The sequence below is a fragment of the Aphelocoma coerulescens genome, chromosome 1A, assembly GCF_041296385.1.
Source record: "Aphelocoma coerulescens isolate FSJ_1873_10779 chromosome 1A, UR_Acoe_1.0, whole genome shotgun sequence".
Taxonomy (NCBI): domain Eukaryota; kingdom Metazoa; phylum Chordata; class Aves; order Passeriformes; family Corvidae; genus Aphelocoma; species Aphelocoma coerulescens.
Window position 1 is genome coordinate 37,825,473 of NC_091014.1, and position 11,504 is coordinate 37,836,976.

Sequence of the window (11,504 nt, forward strand, 5' to 3'; positions counted from 1 at the left end):
GGAGCGCTGTGTACAGTTCAAGTGTCCCCAGCATATTGAAGGACATGGAACTGTTGGTGCAAGTCCAGAGGAAGGCCATAAAGTTGGTGAGAGGACTGGAGCACCTCCCCTACCAAGACAGACTGAGAAAGTTGGGGCTGTTCCGCCCAGAGAAGAGAAGGTTGCATGGAGACCTCACAGCAACATTCCAGTATCTGAAGGGAGCCTACCAGGAAGCCAGAGGGGGAGTCTTCATCAGGAACTGTAGTGATAGGACAAGGGGGAATGGGTACAAATGGAAAGAGAGGAAATAAGTTAGATATTAGGAAGAAATTTTTTACTGTGGGGGTGGTGAGACACTGGAACTGGTTGCCCAGGGAGGTTGTGGAGGCCCCATCCCTTGGCAGTGTTCAAAGCGAGGTTGGATAAGGCCTTGAGCAACCTGGTCTACCAGGAGGTGTCCCTGCACATGAAGGGGTGGGGGGGTTGGGACTGGATGATCTTTACGGTCCATTCTAACCCCTTAATGTTCTATGATTCTATGATTAGGCTTCTGATTTGAGCTTACCACACTACCACATTTTTAAAATGTAAGCTTTATTGTGGAATTATAGTTCAAGAAGAGCATGGACCTCTTTGAGCAAGTGCCAAGGACAGTCGCAAAGATGATATGAAGACATCCTGAGAGAGTTGGGAATGTACAGCCTGGGGAAGAAAAGGCTCTGTGGACACCTTATAGCACCTTCCAGTACCTAAAGGGTCCTTACAGGAAAGCTGAAGAGGGACTTTTTACAAGGGCATGTAGTGGTAAGGGGGAACAGCTTCAAACTGAAGGAGGGCAGGTTTAGATTAGATAATTGGAAGAATTCTTTTACTGTGAGGGTGGTGAGGTACTGTTGGATAGGACTTTAGGCAACCTGGTCTAGTGAAAGGTGTCCCTGCCATGGCAGGGGGATTGGAACTGGGTGATATTTAAGGTCTCTTCCAATCCCAACCATTCTATGATTCTATGATTCAAGTATACTATGTCCCAAGGCATCCTTTTCATACAATTATCATTTATTATTTAATTTGATTCAAAATTAAAATACTTTGTATGAACCAATTAATTTAATAAAGTGATATCTCAGTGGTATTTTCCATTTAATTTATTATAAAAAGTGTTGATGTTTCAGATAGTAAAATAAAATAGCTGAGGGGCACTAAATTATAACGCTATTTCCTCTTACTTTTAAACACAGCATGTTAAGGAGTTAGAATTGCCACAAAATATTGTTAATCCCTCCTATCTTTACAGTATGCTTTTGTTCACATTGTCCAGAACATATTGATGATGTATAAAGTCTTCAAAGTCACCCATATATTTTACACAGGTGACTTAAAAGTTGAGGTGCCTAACAATTCTTTAGTAAGAAATCTGTGGGACTAAGACTGCTACAACTCTGAAAAAGCGAATTGAAAATACTATGCTTGACTTCATGTTATCTGAGCATGCACTACCTTGTCTCCTGAAGCATTTTCATCCTGTGAGCACGTGTCTGTGTGTGAAAATTTAATACATCAGCCGCCTATAAGAATTCCTCCATTCTCAAGTTTGAGAACTTGACAGTATTTGGGAAGGCATTTATATCTGTCCAAAGTAAATGGACTGTGCTGCCTCTCAAGTTTGCACAAGTGCAAAGCCTGCACAAACGTGGGGCACTGGAGGGTTTACATTTGCAGAATGAAAGGTACAGTGGAGAGTCTGTGTCTCCAGAATGTTTCCAGGAAGTTCAGGCATGTAAGGTCCTGGTTCTGTTGTGCTGTTGTCTTTCCTATGAAGGGTGAGAAGACTGACACTTGTAAGACCAAAAACTTTTACTATTCATTCTTATGTCTCACACCTGCAGAATACTGTTTTGGAAGGTGATTTTTCTAGCATTTTTGCCATCAGAGCTTCTACAGAAGTTGCTGTAAATGGCTGACTTTTTGCCAAGTGTACATAATGGGCAGTAATCAGCACAGGTATGCATGAAGGTATCATTTTTAGTAGAAGGAATTCTGTTGCTTCTTGTTTGCACTGTGTCTACAGTAGTAGACTGTAAGAAAAAGAAAATCCCTGCAGCTGTTTTTATGAGGTTGCTTCTCTAAAGTGGATTGGCAACCTTGTCAAAAGACCCCATCAAGAGGAGCTTCCAGCTTTCTAAACAGTCAATTATGTCTGAGACTGTAATAATAAAGGGCTTTGTTAGAAAGCCTAAACGTGCTTAAAGTACCATGAAATCCATACTTCCCATAGTTTGCCTCTGGATGTCTGTATATGCCAGTGTGACTGAAGTTTTAGGAAAAGAGATGTACTTGCTGAAATAGCCATGAATAATTCATTTATTAGTGGTCAGGGAGTAGGATTTTTGATATCCCTAACAGTGTTTCTCCTCACAAGAGCTCAAGATAGCAAGCAATGTAGTGTAAACCTTCCCTAAAACAGAATCTTCTCAAAGAAAACCTAGTTCTCTTCCCTTCCCATCTTTCTATACCTCTTGCTTTGGCTGTCCTTCTCTTTCTTTCTCCCATTTGAAAGAACGGTGGCTTTTAGTACCTAAGCATTTAAGGGTAATCAATTTGGGATTAACAGAAGCAGAACAGAAAGCTGTAACTGTGCTAGTTCATTTCACTTTGAATTTTGAATTCTTTCTATAAATCAGTCTGTAAAAGTGGACTATGAATTGAATTGTTCCCCCAGATGAACTTAATTTCAGTAAAGTCTATTGGTAATACTTACCTCTGTCTGACAGGAGATCTGGATTCCCTATCTTAAAACCAGTCATGTTCAGATTAGCTAGATACTGCTTTGGACATATGTGCAGATATAAATAACTATTTGTCAAGTACCTAGATGACATCTAACTTGAACAGAAGACTTGCTTCTGGTTTCCAATTGAATTCTGTTCCTCATGCTGGAGACTGAAAGAACCCCAAGTCCAAAAACAATGAACCCCACAAACTATTCCAATGTGAAATGTAAAACTTAAGGAGTGATCTGGTCAGTAGTGATGTAGATGCTTCATTTGGAGGATTGAAAAAAATTTGTGGAAAAGCAAGTGAATAGGCAGATTTGAATGGCCAGTTTCAAAGCAACTGCTTGCCAAAGGTCATTGCTGATTGCTGCTGAATATCCTTTAAATATTCCTTGCCCAAGCTTTCAAATTTTCATTCCAGGTTGGTTCTTTGAAGATGCTACATTGTGGCCCAGGGGATTATTTTAGCAGTATTATTCTCTATCAGCATTATTTATTTTAATTATCAGGTACTGGAACAAGAAAATCTGATTCAGTTCAGTTTTTGGGAGGCCATTTGTAATGTAGATGAGGTGGAGGGATAAAAATGCAGAGAAGGCTGCAGCACATCAAAAAGTCTGATTTAATGGTACAGCTTGAAGGGTTCCTCAGAATAATTCTCCATAGTTGCTGCTCTGCTCCTTCATTGGCACCTTTATTTTGGGCTGTATTTTACAGAATCACAGAGTCACAGAATAAGCTGAGTTGGTAGGGATCCATAAGGATCATTGAGTCCAACTCCTGGCCCTGCACAGGACCATCCCCAAGAGTCACACCATGTGCCTGAGAGCATTGTCCAAACGCTTCTTGAACTCTGTCAGGCTTGGTGCTGTGGCCACTTCCCTGGGAAGCCTGTTCCAGTGCCAAACCACCCTCTGGGGGAAGAACCTTTTCCTGATATCCAACCTAAACCTCCCCTGACAAAGCTTCAGGCCATTCCCTTGGGTCCTGTCATTGGTCACCACAGAGAAGAGATCTGTGTTCCTCCTCTTCCCCTCATGAGGAAGTCCTAGATTGCAATGAGGTTCCCCTCAGTCTCCTCTGTTCCTTTAAGTGGAAGGGGGTTTTGTCCTCTCCTCCTCTGGAGCACTCATCTGTGCGTGTAGTTAAACCCATTCTGCTTGATAGCATCTGACTTAATATTTACAAACATTTCAGCCTAGAAGAAGGTCTCTGTCTAGGTTTTTATCCTGAAATACCAGTATGCATTTCCAGTGCTATTCCCTTGATGCCCCAAAATCAGTCCCGTGCCTTCTCCTTTGCTTACAGAAGATTACTTTCTAATTTTCAGTTGACCTGGATCTTGCAGTAACTCTGTGCATCTTCTTTTTGCCATTGCAGATATGGAGAAGCATTATTTATGAATTCGAAGCTTGTCAGTGGGGTCACAGAATTCCTCAATACTGAAGGAGAACTAAGAGAGGTAATTTTTAAATTACTTTTGGCATGTGAGGCTGTATTGTAAGCATGGAGCAGGGCAGGAACAATAATAAGGTTGTCCAGAAACTCTGGTCTCTCTGCTGGAGTCGAAGACCCAACAGCCTGTGCAGTTGGGCAGCACAAGGCTGAGGAGCAGATTGCAAAAGCACACAAGTGTGTAGAGGTGGTGTCAGGAGGGGGATTGTGCAGGCAGTTCTTTGTGCTTGGCTGGATATGAAGGTTTGTCTTTTTCTCTTGACTGTTGGTTGAGAAACTAAAGATGAGACGTTTCTATCTGCATTAGTTTATGCTGCAGAGGGCAGTCCTTGAAAACATGAGTGTTGAAAGTAGAAGCTGCCAATGTGTTCTCTGTTTTTCTCTTTCTTATAGTATTTTCCATGTGAGAAAATCTGCTAACTGAATATGCTGTCCAAATCACACCACAACAATGTTTCAAATGCCAAGTACTTCTTATTTAGATGGGAAAGATTTCTCTTAGATTTTAACTCTAATCTCTAAGATTTTAACTTAACCTCACTCCTGGCTGGAGGTAGTTATGCTATGCCCTTTTTAGCAGCTACTCAACGCTGCTCCAAATGGATACAGTGATTCTTATGCAGCACAATCACCATTCCTTGAACTCTGATTGTGCTCTGATGTTTTGCATCCAACCATTTGTCTGCACTCAAGTCTAGTGGCCTCAGGAACTTAGGGAAGAGCCACAAGCCACAGGTGGTTTCCTCCCCCCAGGTGGGAATGACAGTGTTGGTCAGATTTGAGTATCTGCCCTGCACAAGGAAGCCTTCTTTACTCTTAGTTTCCACCTTAACAGTAGGGTCGGTAAGCTGCCTGGTTATACTTTCCTAAAAGAAACTGGTATTGTAAACATTTTGGTATAAAAAGTACAGAGATCAGGTAAAATCTGATTTTGATAGTTTCCAGGTCCCTTTCACTTTTAACTGTGATGGGAATGAGACAGTTGCAGAATCAGCCTTTTCAGTTTTGAGCTCAGGCACAGTGATGTTGCTGGAACTCAGAATTTAGTAACCAAGGTGAATTTGGTGTCTCCAGGAAACAAAAATTAACTAATTATTCATAAGTGTTGCTAAAACCATTTTGTACAAGTCAACACAACCTGCAATCTACTCTGCAGATCAGCTTTGCAATCCTCACTTAAAAAGAATAATAATTGAAAACCCACCAAGCGCCATTGGTTATTATAATCCAGGTACTGTTGCTATACTTCGAGTATACACAAGAACAGAGCAAGAGCCTTTTCAGTCTGCAGAAAAAAAGATCAAAGTTTTCTCATGAGGGAAGGAGTATGTTTCAGGCATTCAAGGATTGTCAAATGCATGCCCACTTGCTGTTTTGCCATTCTCTTCTCACTGTAACCATCCCTGCCTTTTTTCAGCAACTGACTTGTATTATATAATCAAAAGGGATCTGCACATCAAAATAAAATAAATGTGTTTTGTAGCTTGACAAAACAAAAAAATCAGGGCTGCCTTCTGCTGATATTTGCATATAAACCTTAATTAGAAGCAATTCCAGTGCTCCCAGTTTGGTTTCTTAGGTACAAATAAAAGTTTAGAGCAGCCATCTACGCAGCGCAGCAGTTGAGCTGCAGGAGGGAGGGAGGTAATTATATTAATGTGATCCAGCACTGACATGTCAAGATCTTCCAGTGCAATGTGAAGCAATTGGATCACATCTAATTGACAGTCTGCTGTCTTAATACATTTCCCATTAAATCTTTCTACCTGATACTGCATTTACTTCTATGGTGATTTTGGAAGTTTGTCCTAAATGCCTGGCTTATTTGTGTGCTGTGGAAATAGTTGCTTTCTTTAGTTACTGCAAATTTAACCTGTTAACTTGTATTTCCAGCTAAAGAACTTTATAAAGAGTTATGAAGGGGGAGCTGCTGTCTCTTTCTCTCGCGCTGTGGAAACGGTGGAAGCCAATGTGCGGTGGCAAAGGCTTTATAAGGAAGAACTGTTCCAGTGGCTAAGAAAATCCTTGACACAGTAATCTGTCTTTTTAGCCAATCATTTAACATGACTCACTGCAAGAGGAAGAGGAGACATTTTAAAAGTGTTCAACATGAAAATCATGAAGACAAGATCAGATTGCAGGGATAAGGTTTTTAGTTTTATTGTTTTTTTCATTGTGGATTTTTCTTTTTACACTGAACTCTTGTGAAATTATCAAGAAGATTTTCAGAAGAGAAGATCATGAATTCTTGTGAAACCCAGTCCTCAATGTACACAACCAAACATGATATTAAGTGGTGCATGTAAATGTTGAAAAAAACCAAACAAAAAAATCCTTCAAAGACTATTTAGTGCATGCTTGTACTGTCTCTGCCTGTATTTTAGCATGCTTATGTATAACAGCCACATTTTGTATGTGAGTTCTGGTTACATGAAAGTTGGGCATTATACGAAGCACAAAGACTCTATGACAATCACTATTTCAATGAACAAAAGGAAAGCAAGGAAATGCAGAAGGCTTCCAGCTTGGGGCAGTATGAGATGTAAAATCAACTTTCCCACTTGCTGCCAGTTTGTCTACCACTCAGATTGTCTCTTTAATGATTACAAAGATGCCAGCTCATTTTTTGAGTTACCAGTTGTATCTGCAGTCCTATATTTAATATTCCTATATTTAAATAAGCAGAATAGTTAGAGAGAAGAGAAAGAGAAGAGGGCCAGGAGTGGGGTTGAAGAGAGAAAATGAGAAGGACATCATCATTGCATTATAATCATATACATTTGTTCACTGCTGATCAGTGAAACAGTTTCAACTGTGAATGTGTCCTGGGGCAGGAGCTTTGCAGTGATATCACAGAATCCATGAACCACCTCTTCTCAGCTACTTTATAAGGCACTGATGCTCACAATGGGTCACCCAGGTCACCCAGACTGTGCAGTAATTTTTGTAGCTCATAGTGCACAAGTATTATAAATAAACATAAGATTCAAATGGAAATTAGGGATTAGGGAGAATGTCTTGCATGCAAAGACTTAAAATTACCCAAGAGGGCTGTCTTGCATGTGGTAGACCAGTCTCTGTAGTGATTTATTATGATAGATGGGTCAGATTCTCTATATGGGCAATACTTTTGCAAATATGGAATGTACCATTTATGCCATCATAGAAAAGTGAAATATGGAAAAAGTGAGGGGTATGTACATGTGTTTATTTGTACTGACTCATAATGAGAACATGGTTTTCTTTCTGTTCCCTTGTACTTCACACAGACTGTTGTTCATGAATGACATTTTTCTTAATCATGTTGGTTTCTTCTTAATCCTTAATCTGAAAGATCAGTGGAATTGCACAATGACTATCTGCACACCGGAGCTAAATGCTGAGGATGAAACTGGTGGGGACCAAATACTCTCTCATGTCTACACTGTGAAAGAAAAAGCCCCAAGAATACAGTTTTCAGGAGTCAGATTGCAGCGGCTTCAGAGGTAGAATGTAGATCTGGGACAGTGTTTCTTTATCCTGTCCCAATGTGTCCCAACCATCTGACCACATCATGGCTGTATACTTTGGGAACACGTGGCCCACCAAAGTAGAGAGGACCCCCTCTATCTGGTTGTTGCCCTCACAAGGCATGGAAATTACCATCACGCTTTGCAGTTGCTTATCCCCCATAACTTATGCTAGTGTGAAAAGAACCAAACCCAAGCATCTTCAGATATTTTCAGAGGTGTGTGGAGACAGTATTGCTTTCTGGGCTCTTGTTCCCAAGGTATTCTGCTCCTCAAAAACTAGCAGACCCATCCCATAATTAAGCTATTTTACCCATCTTGCACCTGTCATTGTGTCCTTTACTGTCAGAGGGTGTTTGTGGACTGGGGGCATGAAATCCTTGTGTGGACATTTGTTCAGCTGTTCGGTGCTGTGTAGCACATCAGCTTGACTCACATATAACCAAAAGAAGAGGGAATCCTGTGCTCTTGTACTGTTAACTCTTTGCCTTATAGTAAGCCCTAAACCTTTGTGCTATGTTGCAGTGCTAGTGAACCTACTGCCCAGAGACATTATCATGTCGAAGCTGAGTGAAATCCTCTTCCTCCTTTGTATTTTACCTACCTCACAGGGGTGTTGTGAGGCTTGACTAATGTTAGCAAAGCACTTGAATATCTTCTTATGAAAGGCATTTAAAAGTGAAAAGTATTATTTTATGCGGTTGACCAAACTCAACCTCAATGCCAGTATGTAGCGTCACATTTTTAATTTCTACTGAGAAAAATCACATGCAGACTTTTTTTTATAATAAAAAAGCAACCCAAATGCTATTTAATATAACCTCTATCCTGTAATGAAGGCCAAAATGGTGATATCCAAAGAGTGTGCAGGAAGCCAAGCCCTCAAATAGGAATTGCTTGGAGGATTTCAGAGAACGGAAGAGTGTGAAATGGTCTGTCCCTTTACAGTTTTATTCAGTACTGTCTTTGATGACTTTTCTTTTCCAGAACCACAGTTTAAACCACATACCTTGCAAGATGCACATAAAAGTTTCTCGTCTTCCCACTGATAAAGGACAGGCTAACAGTATATTCCAAAGTCAAAAGTTCATTACAGCCTGTGTGTTTTGCACAGTGCACAGAAATTTCCACTCTTGCTCATTTGAATTGAAGTTCTTGCACATTTAGCTGGTGTTGGATGTAAATTGATATTTTAGTGGCCTTGAGCAACTGGTCTACCACAGCTATCAAGCCCCAAATGTATATATTATACATACCTATTGATGTGTTGCTTATATTTGTTGTATTCTGATGTTAGTATTATTGCTCTAAGGTTGAACTGGCCTTTCCATTATAATTTTCTCTTATTTTATTTTTTATGTTTTGTATTTTGCTGTTTCACACTGAATCAGGATTAAATTTAAATGGATTAAATCTAAAAAAACTATAACTGTTTTCTGCAATATTCAAACACCCTGCATTTGATTATATGTCTTTAGAAACCTTTTTCTAAGAAGTTTCACACAGCTGTGTGTTAAAGAATAGTTGATTCCTCATGGGAAGTTCTAATACAGTCTGCTGAGTAAAGTCTATTTATCTTACTGATTTTCCTTCTCTTTTACCAGTCCTTTTCTTCCCTTGTCCGTATCTAAAGATGGTCATCATTTTTATGATTTGGATTGTGATTGGGAAGCCAAATACTCCATACTTTTCAGCATTTTCTAATCCAGCTTTTTACTTTGTCCTTTCTAGTGAGAAGAGATCATGCAAAATGTGAATGCAGTGTGGACATGGACCTGGGTATCATTTTATAGAGTTTTGATGAGGGTTGAATCTCTAATCAGCCTTTGTGTGAATCAGGATCCTTTGTAGTTATTAATTGATATGGCTTCCTAAATCATATGGGAAGACACATGAATAGACATGATTCTATGCCAGCATAACGAAGTAGCTATTGTATTTTTGTAAAATTGTCCACTACAAGTATCTCAGCCTATTACTTTGTAGCTGGTAGAATGATTCGTGTATCCACTGCTAACAGCTGTTAAAATGGTAGTAGGCACTAATTGTGACTAGGGCAGAACACTGTGAAAACATTCTTCTGAAATGACATGTCACTTCTGCTATTACTGGGAGTGCTTGGACATTTATTATGATAAAAAAAACTTCATGTGTTCTCAACTATATCTAAATTTGTGACCTTTGATTATCTTTTCAGTGAATATAGCAAGAATTCTGATACTATATTGGAAACTGAAGGTGAATTTCATGTAGCTTTTGGGCTGTTGTAGACATTTCACTGATCTTTAGAGTGCCAAAGGAAATACGCCCACTGGTGCAATAGGGTGCTTTCACAGCAAAGATCCTGAACCATGCAATTAAATCTTTAGCAGTAAGTAATAAAAAATGAAAAGTGTGTATGTATGTGTGCGTGTGTGTATGTGTGTGTGTGTGTAAAATCCTCCAGAGAGATACTTTTCCCATAAAAATCTATATTTGGCTAAATAAAGTGAAGCTAGTATTTGCTGGGGAGGGTGCCTTTATTTAGATACCTGCATAATAAGGTTTTGGTTTTCCACATGATCATAGATGATACTGAAAACAGACTCTGAGTCAAATGTGCAAGTTTCTCTTGGAGCAATATGGATGTGGGTTTGAAAACTGTTTATATATGTAATCAGCTCAGCACCACTCCTGCTATGAGTACTCACCATGTCAGGCTGCCTACCCTAAGCAGGATATATAGCCACAGTGTCAGTATGAGCATGAAGGAGTAAAAGGACCATCCAGATGTGGGGCAGCCTGAAGAGAATCTGTTTGCCCAGCTATGGATGGAGCAGTCAGAAAACTGCTGGCTGTGTCACCTGCCACTGCTGCCAGACCACCTGGGTTAGGAAAGCAGCTGGGAACCACTGAAATGCAGAAAGGCTCCATCCAACTTTCTTTCAGCTGTTTGGAAGAGGCAGAAGGTCCCTTTGCTGAGTATGGGTTGTGGGTGATCTTCAGAGGTGAATGTCATTGCTTTGTGCTAGCAGAAAGCAAAAAGTCCAGCTAATGAACCTGCACTGCTCAGTAAAAAACATAAGCCATGAGCTCTGGCCACCCCAGCTGAAAAGTGCTGACCAAAATGTTTGTAAAGGTCTAGGATATTATAGTGTCCCTTCTTCAGAAGTATTTTCAAACAGTCAAATATTTGATTTTCAAGTATAAATAGGATCACAGACACTCTTTTTCTTTATGATGTTTTTGTTAATACTTGAAAGTATATGAGGAGTTTCCCGGTCTTTTTTCTAACAGGTGGTTTGGAAGGATGTCACTACAAATTATTTGTGGTAAAAATTCTAGTAATAGTAGTAACTGTATTAATACAATTAAAAAAAAAAATCACATGCCTGTGCAAACCTGTATGGCACCAGTGACTATGTAGCACCCTTTTTGCATACAAAAATGTAAAAAATTGGCCTCTTTGTTTTGACTGGGCAAGGTTCTGCCTGTCTTAATACCAGTTCTGAAACCCAGTGAAACCACTCTGACTTGACCAAGTGACCAAGTAGTCCATGCTGACAGGAGTAATTTTTTTCAGTGGGAAGGGGAGAAAGGATTTTTCACCAAAGTAAGGCCACATGCCCTAGTTGGAACAGAATTTTAAAATCAAGTATATTTTGAAGAATCTGGTTAAACTTAACTCTTGTCTTGTGTCTGTGCTGACAGTGGAGGGGGATTCTGGGCTTGACCTCAGCATATGGTAACACAGTTTAGGTTGGAATTCAAAAGACATATGGAGCCAGTTTCACTGAGATATGTT

At 39.8% G+C, this 11,504-nt stretch overlaps 1 protein-coding gene across 1 annotated transcript in view; it reads left to right on the forward strand.

Annotated features, from left to right (window-relative positions):
* Positions 1 to 9,772, forward strand: part of TRHDE (thyrotropin releasing hormone degrading enzyme) — a 206,477-nt gene extending 196,705 nt beyond the window's left edge. Inside the window, exons 18-19 of the mRNA XM_068999188.1 lie at positions 4,137 to 4,218; positions 6,105 to 9,772. Coding sequence (XP_068855289.1) covers positions 4,137 to 4,218; positions 6,105 to 6,248 — 226 coding nt within the window. The 3' untranslated portion in view covers positions 6,249 to 9,772. The remainder of the gene's footprint in view (positions 1 to 4,136; positions 4,219 to 6,104) is intronic.
* Positions 9,773 to 11,504: the final 1,732 nt, after the last annotated feature.